At 47.9% G+C, this 14895-nt stretch overlaps 1 protein-coding gene across 4 annotated transcripts in view; it reads left to right on the forward strand.

Moving 5' to 3' along the window:
* The first annotated feature begins 612 nt into the window (after positions 1–612).
* CDK12 (cyclin dependent kinase 12) overlaps positions 613–14895 on the forward strand; it is a 369527-nt gene continuing 355244 nt past the window's right edge. For 2 of the 4 annotated variants that reach the window (XM_077459478.1, XM_077459482.1), the window contains exon 1: positions 613–2711. In XM_077459478.1, coding sequence (XP_077315604.1) covers positions 1693–2711 — 1019 coding nt within the window. In that variant the 5' untranslated portion in view covers positions 613–1692. The remainder of the gene's footprint in view (positions 2712–14895) is intronic. The other 2 variants (XM_077459479.1, XM_077459480.1) reach the window with 1 other exon arrangement.

Here is a 14895-nt window from a genome sequence, read left to right on the forward strand (position 1 = left end):
AGCTCGTGGCGGGCGCACGCCCGCAAACTGCTTCTTGAGGGGCAACGTACAGGTATATTAATATGCCTGTACATGCCCTTCTGCCTAGGTTTATCGGAGTGATCTAGTCGGCAAGCGGTTAACTAATCTTTTTTTGTATAATTCTCCTTTAAGGGGGCGTGGCAGGGGGGGTGTCTCCTATGCTTAACTACTTTTGCTAATAGATGTCCCTCGTTTACATCAAAAAGTTGAGAAGAATGCTATATGTACATGTGGCTTGTGAAAAGCACAGGCACACTGAGAATGTTTCTTTCAGTCTACCAGTCAAAGAACACATCTATTCGCACACCCATTTCCAGCTATCACGTGCATTAAAAGCACAAGAACACTCTCCTTGAACTTCTGAAAATGGTTCAATAAAGCTTAGTGACGAAGTGAAAAAAAAAATGCCCAAAAAAATGGAAATCTCGCAGCGCCACCACAGAAGGCCCACAGGGCACGCGAGAATTGACTGCATGCTACTGAAACTCAAGTCTATTAGTTTGCTCGTGGTCCTGAAGCCTCGCGATTTTTCCAGTTAGCAGCCAAGCCTCGCGAGATTTAGAGAGACGGCTGCTAACCTGTGGGAAAACCAACACTCGCGAGATTTGGATGAGTATCCTGCTGGCTGTGGTAACGCAAGGCGGCCGCTTATCGCGGTGGAACCGTATTATTTCCCGCTGAAGTTCTTTCCCGGTGACGGGAACCTGCGCTTCAAACAGCTGAATGCAGTGGTGAGCGGACGGAGCCTGGAGGGAGGAAGAGTGTGGCAGTCTAGCAGTAAGGAAGGAAAGGCCGCCCAGTGCTGACAGGACAGGAGAGGCCTGAAGTCATACTCTGTGTGTGTGTCAGGGGAGAGACCAAGTTCGCCTGGCACGAGGAGGGGACACCAGCGGCCAGAGGTCATTGGCCAGTGTGGTATGTGTTGTAGAGACCATTCCCCTGTGTGAGGACCACATCATTGCTTTTCATTCAGCTGAAGCCACGTTCATGTCCATCGGCAGAGCTTGTAGGAGATTCTGCGCCTACTCATTGTATGGATATTTCTCCTGCAACAGCATCCTGTTTATGAAGAGAGCTCGAGAAAGGACACAGCCCCCCTGCAATACCACCAGTGATTGTGCACCTACTGCTCATCACAATTCCGGGAGCTTACAGAAAAGCTGGACAGAGCTTCCTGATACTGACATCTAAGTTACAGGTCTGTGGAACTTCATAGGATAGTTAAAGGTTTAGTGGGGTCAGAAGAGAAGGGGATAAGTATTTATGCTTTGGAACTGTTGGTAAAGCATCGCTTATTAGAGTTACAGCATGCAAAATTGATAAAGAACCATTCAGTTACAGTTTTCACATTGGTCAAATTAAAATATATATTCCAGCTGTTTTTAAGAAGAAAGGTTCTGCTGTTACACAGAAGATTTATATGGAGGGAGGCTAGTGTAGTTCCCTTTCATCTACGGTGGCACTATACTACCTCCTGTTAGAGGAGTCAGACATTTTTGTAGATGTTAGAAAAACCAGGGTGAGAAGGACAATTTTTTTTTTTTTTTTTTTTTTTGGCCCGTAATTTTTCTATTTTGGAATATTTTGTACAAGATTTCTCCCAGATCTATCTTTTTTTTTGTGGGGAATACCCTCCCCTCCCCCCTTCCCTTTTTTGTTTTCCGCAAAGGAATGCCAAACCCCGTGCGGCATGGGAATAAAAAGGACAGTGGAGGATCTACATCTAACATGCCGCAGAGCAGTGGCAGCAGCAATAATAAAGACCGTCTGAGGCCCAGTTCTAAACACAAGCGACATAAGGCCAAGCATCTCAGAGATTCTCCTCTTACATCTGAGCCAGTGGCACCTAACACACTAAAGCTTGTGGAATATGATGACATAAGCTCAGACTCTGATAGTTTCTCTGATGATGTTCCAACTAAAACAGAGAAACGAGAAAATGATGAGCGTAGGGGGGCTGAAAGAAGTGATAAGGTACATAGATCAAAGCATCGGCATCAGCATAAACGCATTAAGGAAACTTTTAAAAGCAAGCAGTTGGAAAAAGAGCGTAAACCAGAAAAAAGTCAGGAAGTGGTTGTGAGCAAATTACAAAGTTCCAAAGACAGGACATCCAGTGCAACCAAAAGGGTGGCTGAGGAGCAAGAGGATCATAACCGCAGTTCAAGAAGTAGCAACAAGGAGATTCGGACATCTAAAGTGCATAGGGAAAAATCACGGCGGGAGAGGGAGCTTAAGTCTGGTCACAAGGACCGCAGCAAAAGCCACCGCAAAAGAGACTCCTCCAAACGTTATAAAACATCAGACAGTCCTAAAAGAAAAGGACGTAGTCCACGAAGGAAGTATGGAAGCAGTCCAAGACAAGAAGATAGCTATTCTGATGCCTCGGGTGGGCTGGACTATGATGGAAGTCCACAACGTTCACATGTTTCTTCCAACTATATTGAGGGTTACAAGAAAAATCTTGAAAGTCCAAGCTACAAAGAACCTTCTGCATACCAGAGCAATGCTCGCTCCCCCAGCCCATACAGCCGGAGACAGCGCTCACTGAGTCCATACAGAAGGAGATCCTCTAGCTATGAGAGGGGAAGTGGCTCCTATAGTGGGCGATCTCCAAGCCCCTATGGGCGTAGACGGTCCAGTAGTCCTTTTGTTTCCAAGCGCTCAGTGAGTCGGAGTCCAGTGCCCAGGTATATATATTTTTATTTGACATGTAGATTTACATTATTTTCTACGTTTTTTTTTTTTTTTTTTTTTTTATATATTTATACACTTAAAATAAGCTTGTGTTTTGTCCGTGCAGGGAAAACCAACAGGTTCACTATAATGCAAATCCCCCCCCCCCCCCCCAAGTTATCTTAAAGCAGAAAATTTTTCTCTCCAGTGCTGCAGTGTCCTGGAGCTCCCTGCCAGCCATTGACATCTTTGGACCGTCTAGGTCGGCCTGTCAGTTTTTTAGGCGGACCTGAACGGACTCTCCATACAGGTCTATGGAGCTAATGAAAAAGGCTTTTGTAAACTGCAAATTATAACTTGGAGCTTACTTGGTTCTAAGGGCTCTTTTCCTGCTCCCATATACACTGGGTTTTTGTGCAGCAACATTTGAGCACTGTCATGCCATATGGTCTCTTGTAGCCAGGTATGTTGCATTGATGTTGGGCACATGGGTGCTGTGTGCACTGCCATTGAAACAACGACCTTTGTCAATGGCGTCAGTTTGAAATGCTCATGAGATCTTTCAGAATACACTGGTGCATTTAACCTGCTATTGACCTCCTCCTGGTCTGGCTTTGACTTGCTTCAAGCAGGTTTTGCATATTCTTAGACTTTCAGGAAATGCAAAACTTTTTTGAAGTGAATATAATCCTGTTGACACATACCCTAAACTTTTTTGCATGGACAACTTTTAATGTTCACTTTAACATGCTTATAAACCCAAACAAACCTTTTAATTAGGGATGCACCGAAATTTCGGCCGCCGAAACATATCGGCTGAAAATGCCCTTTTTCGGCAATTTGCCGAAAGAGAAAAACGGCCGATAATAGAGCCGAAAATGGTGCGTGGCCTGGGTGGGGGAGGGGCTCCGCCCCCCGCCCCTGGTGACGCCCATCATGGGGGGTGTATGGCGCAGGAGAGCCGACCGCCGCCTGTTTGATCACAGCGCCGGGAACATCACAGCTTTCATTTCAATAGCTGCGTGTTCCTGGCCGCGCGCCGTCACACGCAGCCCCTCCCCCTTGTCCGGGCACTTAGACAGACAGATCATCCACAGGATTGGACGGATGATCTGTCTATCAAAGTGCCCGGACAAGGGGGGGGGGGGCTGCGTGAGACGGCGCGCGGCCGGGAACACACAGCTATTGAAATGAAAGCTGTGATGTTCCCGGCGCTGTGATCAAACAGGCGGCGGAGGCGGCTCTCTTCCCTGCACAGGCTGGCTGCAAAATGGGACACACTGGCTGCAAAATGGGGGACACTGGCCTGCAACAGGGGATGCCTCCTGTACCGTGTCCCCCGTCTCTGACCATCTCCTGTACCGTGTCCTCCGTCTCTGACCATCTCCTGTACCGTGTCCCCCGTCTCTGACCATCTCCTGTACAGTGTCCCCCGTCTCTGACCATCTCCTGTACCGTGTCCCCCGTCTCTGACCATCTCCTGTACCGTGTCCCCCGTCTCTGACCATCTCCTGTACCGTGTCCCCCGTCTCTGACCATCTCCTGTACCGTGTCCCCCGTCTCTGACCATCTCCTGTACCGTGTCCCCCGTCTCTGACCATCTCCTGTACCGTGTCCCCCGTCTCTGACCATCTCCTGTACCGTGTCCCCCGTCTCTGACCATCTCCTGTACCGTGTCCCCCGTCTCTGACCATCTCCTGTACCGTGTCCCCCGTCTCTGACCATCTCCTGTACCGTGTCCCCCGTCTCTGACCATCTCCTGTACCGTGTCCCCCGTCTCTGACCATCTCCTGTACCGTGTCCCCCGTCTCTGACCATCTCCTGTACCGTGTCCCCCCGTCTCTGACCATCTCCTGTACCGTGTCCCCCCCGTCTCTGACCATCTCCTGTACCGTGTCCCCCCGTCTCTGACCATCTCCTGTACCGTGTCCCCCCGTCTCTGACCATCTCCTGTACCGTGTCCCCCCGTCTCTGACCATCTCCTGTACCGTGTCCCCCCGTCTCTGACCATCTCCTGTACCGTGTCCCCCCGTCTCTGACCATCTCCTGTACCGTGTCCCCCCGTCTCTGACCATCTCCTGTACCGTGTCCCCCCGTCTCTGACCATCTCCTGTACCGTGTCCCCCCGTCTCTGACCATCTCCTGTACCGTGTCCCCCCGTCTCTGACCATCTCCTGTACCGTGTCCCCCCGTCTCTGACCATCTCCTGTACCGTGTCCCCCCGTCTCTGACCATCTCCTGTACCGTGTCCCCCCGTCTCTGACCATCTCCTGTATAAAAATATTTTTTAAAAACAGTAATTTTCGGTATTGGTGCTGTTTCGGTATCGGTTTCGTTTTTCGGCCTAGTGTATTTTTCATTTTCGGTATCGGTTTCGGCACCAAAAAACCCATTTGGTGCATCCCTTCTTTTAATATATTACAGCTTACCAATCCTTAAGAGTAGCTCCACTTTTTCAGAATAAAAAACAGCCTCTGGGTAATTGGTGTGCTTTGAAAGGATTTTAACAAACTTTGTTGCAGAGTTCTACTTGTGTCTGCTCTGCAGAATTTTTTTTTTTTTACACTGCATTGGTTGGATATTGAGTCTGAATGAGAGGAACTAATTCATTTTAGTCATATGGTGCAGTGTCTGCATCCCCCTAAAAGTGAATAACCCTAGAGTAGCTCAACAAAAATTACATTTTTGTTGCGGAGAATACTTAAAGAGGAAGTAAACCCTTTCAAACCACTTTGACCTACAGGTAAGCCTAGATTAAGGCTTACCTGTAGGTCCAAGCAATATCTCCTAAACCTATATGGTTTAGGAGATATTTGCCCGAAAATGGGCACCGCTGTCTACGGCGCATGCGCCGTAGACAGCGGCGCGCAGGCGCACTAAATGCGGCAAGTCCAAGAATGGATTTGCCTAATTTGTCTACTCCCGTGCGCATGCGCGGGAGTGACGTTATCGCGGCTTCGACGAATGGCAGCGGCGGAGCTGCGAGACGCGACTCCCGTGCGCATGCGCGGGAGTGACGTCATCGCGGCTTCGCCGCTGTCATTCGTCGGAGCTGCGAGACGCCACCAGCAAGATGGATGCGGCGGACTACAGGGGACAGCGGTGACTTCGCTGGCTCCTGTGTCAGGTAAGTGACACATAATGAGCTACTATGCGATGCATAGTAGTCCATTATGCTTTACCTTTGCAGGGAAAAAAAGAGGAAGTAAACCCATTAGGGTTTACTTCCTCTTTAAAACCTGATTTTATATTTTAGAGCAGAGCTCTTCACCCAAGCAGGAATATTTTACATACAATTACAGTGCTGCAGGTTGTAAACGTAGAGTATTTTGTAATAGCATTAAATTACAGAATGGCTTTTATAGCATTTGTATATGCTGTATTTTTTATTTTTATTTGCCACTTTTTTTCCAACTTTTAAATGTGGCGGCTGCATATGTTTTCCATTTGTAGGCTTGTTCCACCGCCCCCCCCTCCCCCCCCTTTTTTTTTTTTTTTTTTTTTTTTTTTTTTTTTTTTTGGGACAATCCAACCAGTAACATCCTGCCCTCATCTTGGGGTGTTTCCATACCACTAGATGAGCAATGCAGACACATTTTGCACAGCAGCATTGTCCACCTGGGAAGGGAGGGCAATTATTTGGTGCAGTAGCAGATTTGTATAAACCTGACTTCCAAAATAAAACTGAAGTCCTGCCACCACTTTTTAAGCAGGTCCCATTCACACAGCGGGATTAGCTGCATGCCCCCAGCAGGACCAGCTTTTACCAGCACGGGAATGCATTCAACACCTGTGCATCACCATGCTGGTAAAAGATGGCCCCGAAAGGAGAAAACAGCTAATCTCCCGGTGTGAATAAGGGGTCTATGAGCAACAGTTTTTCCTTTTTCGAATAAAGAGGAAGGGTGGAGAGGCTGAAGTTAGTATGTGAGAACTGATTGAAGTAAAGGAACACACTGCCTTTACACAGCAGAACTGTGTTCTGAATAGACAAGCTCCTTTCTGAGCCCCCCCACCTTTCCCGACACAAATTCATCTTGTGTTGGAAAACTTCTAAGAAGTTGCTCATGCTGATGAGGTATAAAGCACCAGAGAAAAAGGACGCTTAGAGTATTGGAGAGAAGTAAAGACTACAGTTATGTGCTTTGCTCAGTTTCCATGACTGAGGTTTACAACCACTTTGATTTTATGCGGAACAATATGGCCACTTACAAATGAACCACTTACCGACCGCCGCACACATATACGTCGGCAGAATGGCTCGTACAGGCAAATGGGCATGCCTTTTACGTCCTTTTGAATTTGCCACCTTGCAGGCACATGTGGCCGCATGCCATGGGTGTGTGCCCCCGGGCTACGCAAACTTGATGGTCTCTGGTGGCCCGCGATCGTGAAGCAGAACAGGGAGATGTAAACAAGGCATTTCCCTGTTCTTCCTAGTGACATAACAGGGATCGGGAGCAGTGATGGCTGTCATGTCAGTAGTAGCCCAGCCCCCCCCACAGAATCACTCCCTAGGACACACTTAACCCCTTGATCACCCCTTAGTGTTTAACACCTAACCTGCCAGTGTCATTTATACAGTAATCAGTGGCTATTTATAGCACTGATCACTGTATAAATTACAAAGGTGTCAAAAGTGTCCCATGTGTCCACCATAATGATGCAGTCCCGATAAAAAAATTGCAGATTGCAGCCATTACTAGTTAAAAAAAAAATAAAAATGAAAATGCTATAAATCTATCCCCCATTTTGTAGACATGAACTTTTTTATTTTTTTTCAAAATTTTCGCTTTTTTTTGTTTTATAGCGCAAAAAATTAAAACCAGAGGTAATCAAATACCACCAAAAGAAAGCTCTATTTGTGGGGAAAAAAAAGGTACATTTTGTTTGGGTACAACATCGCAGGACCACACAGTTGTCAGCTAAAACTACACAGTATCGAATCGCAAAAAATGCTCTGGTTAGGAAGGGGGTCAAGTGGCTAAGTTGGAACCTCTGTTGGGCTTCATGTACAGGGGACAATTTCACATCCTCCCCTCAACGATTTAACTTGACAGATAGTAGCCCACGTTTAAAATGTCAGTTTTGCCACATTTACATGCCACGTTTGTGTTTAGAAGCGTTTTTTTTTTTTTTTTTATGGCCAAAAACTAAAAATGCCTATAAACGAAATGTGGGTTACCTCATTTAGACGCGTTTGGCATCTGAAACGTCGGAAATTTTGTCGTCTGAATGCATTTTTTTTGCCTCCAAAAAAAGGCCTATAAACGCAACTGTACACTAAGGATAACATTGAATGAGTTCAGGGGCAGTTGAAAAAAGTGTCAAACTGCCTCTGAATGTCTGTTTAGCAGCAGCAGTGTACATGGACGGAGCGATCACGTTGTCAACGCCGACGAGTGCTCCAAGATGGGCGCCGCTCCGGAACTAGGCCGAAGCCCGAACTTTCCCAAGGCCGAGACCGCGGAGCGCTCCGCAGATCGAGAGGTGTATTGATCCGAACGGGGGTGACCCATTCGGATCACGGATCGGTGACGAATCCTATGTGTACATGTACACAGCTTTGTTGCCGTTATGCAGTTGCGTTTTAACAGCGTTTCTTTGGAAGCAAAAAAATGGGTTCAGACACTGAACATTTCCACATTTCAGATGCCAAACGCAGCTGAATGCAGTACCGGTGTTTAGATGCGTTTTCGTTTATAAGCGTTTTCGTTTATAAGCGTTTTTACAGGCACCCTATATTTTAGACTGAAAAGACAAAAATATAAAAATAAAAAATAAAGGAAAAATAATAAATATATATAATATACACATACCTGATCGTCACCAAAAGACGTTAGTCTGGTGACACGCTCTTCCTCATGTTGGTGTCCATGCGTGTCAGACTGGGTCGTACATTTTCAAGTAGAAGGTCAAATGTTGCAATGGACATGCGTGTGAACTTAAAAAAGGGTAGGTACGCAGCTATACGTACATGTTTACAAAATATCCTGCCGACATTCGCTGCACAATCAAAGGATGGGTCCAATAGCAACGAACTCTGACTCTGGACCTCTCATGCAATTTTCTATATCGTTCTAGCATCATCAAGAGCAATGTCAGGAGCATTTCCTCACATATGCTCATTATGGGATCCATTTCCAAAAAAAAGCACAGAAATAGAGGCAAGTACAAGTAGACAACGGCTTTCTGCTGCTGCTACTCACTCTGGTCAAAATGGCTAAAATTGTTAACTTACAATGTTTTTTGAGCTTGGGGAGGGTACGAGGTGGGTCAGCATGGTGTCAGAAGCTGGGGCTTCTTCCCCAGCTATCCCTGTAATTGCAACCGGCTCACCTGCAAATAATGCAGTGACTAGGCCCCTGTTGTGACGTGTCAGAGGATGCAGACCAGGACAGTTAGAACAGTGAGGATGATTCTGGGTCAGTGCAGGAAAAAGCGCCAGTTGGAACACTTATCACAGCTGTGCGGGATACCCTGAAAATACAGGATGCAGCAGGATCTTCTGCTGAGGTGTCAGCCCCTTTTTGGCCCCATAAACCCTCCCGTAAACTTAAGGTGTTAACATATTTGACTTTTTCATCTACAAGGAATGGGGAAGCCCGTAGCAGCCTTTTCAGTCCCAAGAAGAATGGCGGCACGTTACCCCTTTGAGGAGAGCCTCCTTAAAAAACGGATGGCTCCTCCAGTTGTTGACCCCCCCCCCCCCCCCCCCCGGTATCCAGGTTGAATAAAGTAACCACGGTTCCGGTAGCAGGGACTCCTGCATTCAAGGACCCTACCAACAGGAGAGCCGAGGCGGTGGCCCAGTCTATGTTCACGGTAGTGGGGTCAGTTGTGCAACCTGTACTGGCTACAGCCTTGGTGTCGCAGACGCTTACTGAGTGGGCAAAGTTATTGCACTGTGAATTGGAGACTCAATAGTCTCTCCCAGTCTGCATAGAACTAGCAGACCAGTTGGTGCATGACCTTAAGAATGTCTGTGATGCGGCCTTGGATACTGTCCCCCTGCTCTTTAGAGTATCGGCAGTGGTGCTATGGCACCTGATTTGGCTGAAATGCTGGTCTGCGGACCAGGCGTCTAAAAAAGCTCTGGTGGATTTGCCATTCCGTGGTGAGAGGCTATTTGGAGCTTCGCTGGACGACATTAAGAATGTTACAGGTTGGAAGAACACGTTACTTCCACATTCCAGGAAGGGTAAGGAGCCACGCTGTAGGCAAGGGCCCTCCTTTTCCGCTCAAACTGCTTTTTTGCCCGCCCGGGAGGACAGGTAAGCGCTCCCAGTCCGACAGGGCGTCTGCTGATGGACAAAAGCGTCCCCGGGTTCGCAAACCCAACAAGCCTATGAGCAAAAATACTACTGCGTGAAGGTTTGCCCAAGCCCAACACACGGGTGGGTGGGGGGGGGGGGGAAGAGAGTCGCCTTCGGGAGTTTGCAGTTTGGTGGACCTCACTGCTGTCCCACCAATGGGTCTGCAAACTGGTTTCATTGGACTACAAGATTAGTTTCTTGTCCACCAAACAGATTTTTTCCCCTCCAGCATACCTTTACTCCCGGCTTGCCGGGAAGCCCTGTTAGGGGTAGTAAAGGACCTACTCATACGCAGGGTGATAGTGCCTGTTCTGAAGCTGGAAAGGTTTCAGGGATTCTATTCCAATCTGTTTGTAGTCCCCAAAAAGGAAGGGGTACGTCCAATCCTGGACCTAAAAGCCCTCAATGGCTTTGTGAAAGTACAAACTTTCAGGATGGAGTTGGTTCGCTCCGTGGTTGCTTTACTCCATCAGGAGGACTTCCTGGCATCTCTGGATATCCAGGACGCGTACTTATATATACCCATATGCCTCAGTCATCGGAGGTTCCTGCGATTTGCAGTTGGGGAAGAGCATTACCAATTTGTCGCGCTTCCTTTTTGGCCTGGCGTCAGCACCCCGAGTCTTTACCAAAGTGTTCGCTCCAATTCTGATGCTGTTAAGGCAGCATGGGATCGCAATAGTAGGTTTCCTAGATGACTACCTTCCGAGAGCAGCTTCTACCTCAGAATTAAGGGAGGATGTGGCGATCACCATGCAAACTCTACGAGAGTTTGGTTGGGTGCTTGTGCCGACTCAACGCCTGGAGTACCTGGGCTTGGTACTGGACTCCATGGAAGTGTTTCTCCCTTCAGACAAGCTGCAAACTCTCCGAGCCCCGGTGAGCCCCATGCTTCTGCATGTGTGTTTTGGGCCTCATGGTAGCCTCCTTTTTTGAGGCGGTATCGTACGCTCAATTTCACACCCGAGTATTGTAGAAGGAGATCCTGTCCAAATGGGACAAATCTCCGTTATCTCTGGATCGTCGGATTCAAGTGAACCAGTTAGTCAGGGATTCCCTCCTCTGGTGGCTGAGGTCTCCGGCCCTTCGGTTCGGGAGATCATTTCTTCCTATCCATTGGACGGTGATCACAACAGACGCCAGCCTGACCCGCTGGGGTGGAGTGCTGGGGGTACAGTCGACCTAGTTGCTGATCAGTGTGCTCGAACTTCGGGCGAGCAGGCTGTGCACATGGTCAACAAGGCTACAGGGGTGTCCGATCAGGATCCAGTCAGACAACGCCACAGGGGGTGGCATATGTCAACCATCAACGAGGAACAAGGAGCTCAGCCACAGCACAAGAGGTTGCTCACATCCTCCTGTGGGCAGAAAGACACGTGCCAGCTGTGTAGGCCATATACATCCCGGGCGTAGAAAACTGGCAGGCAAACTACCTAAGTCGCCAGATGCTGGACCCAGAAGAATGGTCATTACATCCTGAGGTATTCAGGCTTCTTTGCCTGAAGTGGGGCACACCAGATGTGGTTCTCTTGGCCTCTCGGCTCAATCGAAAGGTGCAGAGGTTTGTGTCCAGGACAAGAGTCCCCTGGGCGCACGCGTCGGACGTGTTAGTGGCTCCATGGGAGCAGTACTGGCTGATTTATGCCTTTCCTCCACTCAAACTGTTACCATGTCTGCTACACAGAGTGTAGGCCGAGGCAATTCCATACTGATTGCCCCAGATTGGCCTTGGCGTCCTTGGTACGCCTACCTAGTACGCCTGGTGGTGGATGCTCCTTGGGGGTTGCCAATGCGAGAAGACCTCCTCTCGCAAGGTCCGATACTCCATCCCGCTTTACTGTCGTTGGTTTTAATGGCAAGGTTGTTGAAAGCCAGGTGCTAAATGAGGTCAGTAATTTCCACTATGCTGAGGGCATGGCAGTCTTCTTCTCGGAAGATTTACCATCGTACGTGGAAGGCCTACATCTCCATGTGTGAGGAGATGGTGTGGCATCCACGCACTTATTCGGTTTCCAGGATTCTACTGTTTTTACAGCGAGGTGTGGATCAGAAACTTGCCTTAAGCACCATCAAGGGACAGATATCAGCCTTGGCTCTTTTTCCAACGCTCCTTGGCGTCTCACTCATTGGTAAGCACCTTTGTGCAAGGGGTTCGGCATGTAGTCCATCTGGTTCAACCACCCCTACCTCCATGGGATCTGAACCTGGTGCTATCAGCGCTTCAGAAACTGCTGTTTGAGAACGTTTAACTCTTTCCCAGAAAGTTCTCTTTTTAGTGGCTGTTACATCTGCCAGGAGGGTTTCTGAGTTGGCGGTCTTGTCTTGCAATTCGCCCTGTCTGGTTATCCACAAGGTTAAGGCGATGCTTCGTCCGCGGCCCTCTTTTTATTTTTTTTTTATTTTTTATTCCAAAAGTGGTTTCGGCTTTTTATCTCAATGAGGACATTGTGTTACCATCCCTTTGTCCTAAGCCGACACATCCAAAAGAAGTTGCCCTACACTCCCTGGACATAGTCCGGGCTCTAAGGGTATATCTGTCTGCTACGGCTTCCTTCCGGAAGTAAATTTTTTATTTTATTTTTTCCGTTTACTGGTCCAAAGAAAGGTCTGGTGGTCTTGTCGACCACCGTTTCCCAGTGGATCAGACAGATCCTGGTCCAGACTTATGCCTTTAAGGGGCAGATGCCCCCCCCTGTCATGGCCACCAGGGCAATTGGGACCTCCTGGGCTTTCCGATATCAAGCGTCTGTTTCCCACATGTGTAAGGTAAACTACAAAGTTGATTTAAGCGCATCCTCGGATGCTTGCTTTGGCCGCAAAGTTTTGCAGGTGGCTGTGTAAAAGTTGCTATTTACACCCTTTTCTTTTTGAAGTTAGTTTTTAACACATTTTTTGATGCATGCGTTGGCCACAAGTTCTGATGCGGTCATTTCAAATGGCAACTCCTCCGTTGAGGCGTGCCTCTGGTTGTGGGTGAAGTTATTTTTTTTTACCCCTCGTTTTGACACTGCTTGGGGACATCCCTCCGGTCAAGATTTAAAGGAGCTGTGTCCGTCAATGAACTTCAGAGAAAAGGATTTTACGGTGAGTACAAAAATCCTATTATTGCAATAATCTCAATTTTGTTCTCTATATATAATGTTTGGGGGTTCTAAGTAAATTTTATAGAAAAAAATAATAGATTTTAACTTGTAACAAGTGACAAAAAAAGTTTAGCCTTCAAGTGCTTAAAATGCCCTAATTTGCAGACTGAACATTCCTTTGATCGAAAAGAACCGAGAGATGCATTATTTATCTTCATCGCTCGGCTCTCCACTTGTTTAAAGGAGAAGTCCAGCTTAAGCTCATTTGGCTGGACTTCTATGGCTTACAGGAGTGTAATTAGTTTTCCTCTCCTGAGACCCGTTTTCAACAGAGAGCGGACTGAAGTCAGCTCTTTGCTGACGTCACAGGTATCAGTCCAGGCACTGCGCCATCACGGCAAAGTCTGGAGCCACCAGGTGCCTGGACTGATACCTGTCTCAGGCTCTTGGCGATCTTTAGCTGAGAGCCTGAGATGGCTGCACCAGCCCCTCCACAACTCAGTGTGGCCAGATTGGAGTGCTGCCGATTGACAGTCAGCAGCTCTTTGCTCGGGGAGCTGAGAGAACCAAGCCATCTGCGATGTTCGGTCGCTCGGTTATCAGTGCATAGGTACCAGGGGACAGATGCAGCATCATACACCTAGGCAAGTAACATGAATCGTGGGAAATGCTGTATAATAGAGGAGGTTCAGCCCCCTTCCCCCATCAATGAAAATTTAAAACTCAGCAGCGACAAATACTGCTGACTTTTAATATATGGACACTTAACTGTACATGGAGGGCATGATTTCAGCACCGCAGCCTATATTCTGATCGGGTGCAGCCGTCACGATTACTGATTACCAACTGCCCCGCTAGCGGCCGAAAAAGGGTTAAAAGCTGCTCCATTGTTTTCTATGGGAAGGGGCGCTTTAGGAGCAGTAAATACACCGCTGGGGCTTTCACACTGGAGAGGCCGCAGCGGCTGGTTCAGAGCGCTTAACAGGCGCTATTTTTACGCTGTAGCTCCTGCAAAGCACCCCAATGTGAAAGGGGCCAAAGGCTGGAAAAACCGGGCCGGAATTTAGTCTCTCACAATGGAACGAATGCAAAGTGAAATGTACCTATTGTCATGCATTTCCCTTCGCATACCGTCACTATATATGTAGTGTGTGTGTGTGTGTGTAACCTTGGATTGTGAGAATAATTTGTTCCAGAAACATGCTTGTAATCCAAAGCACTTGTATATCAAAGCAAATTTCCCCATAAGAAATAATGGAAACTCGGATCTAATAGAGTTAATAAATAATGGAAACTCAGCCAAACTATCAAACCATCCAATGGCTGGTGTCCTAACGAATCACATGTGCAGCACCATAGCAGTTGAAGATTAAACAGAGGCAAACATGGCAGCTTCCTTGGCTGAAAATGATAGGGGAGTTTACTTCCACTTTAAAGCGGGACTGTACTGGGGGAAAAAAATATTAAAAGCCAGCAGCTATAAATACTACAGCTGCTGACTTTGAATAAATGGACACTCACCTGTCCCGGGGTCCAGCGAGGCCGATGGATCGCTCGGCTCTCGGCTGCTGCCGCCACCATTCTAGGTGAGGGAATCGGGAAGTGAAGCGAATCGGGTTCACTTCCCGGTTCCCTACTGCGCATGCGCGAGTCGCGTAGCGCAATAGGAATTGTCCGCGCTGTCTCTGGGACCCGTGTGTGTCCCAGCAGACAGCGCAGCAGGATAGGAAGAGGCATAGACTCCCACGGGAGTCTATGCCCGGAAGTGGGTGTAAATACCTGTCTTTGACGGGTATCTC

The sequence above is a fragment of the Lithobates pipiens genome, unplaced genomic scaffold (assembly GCF_037356315.1).
Source record: "Lithobates pipiens isolate NorthernLeopardFrog02 unplaced genomic scaffold, aLitPip1_a1.2 Scaffold_28, whole genome shotgun sequence".
Taxonomy (NCBI): Eukaryota; Metazoa; Chordata; class Amphibia; order Anura; family Ranidae; genus Lithobates; species Lithobates pipiens.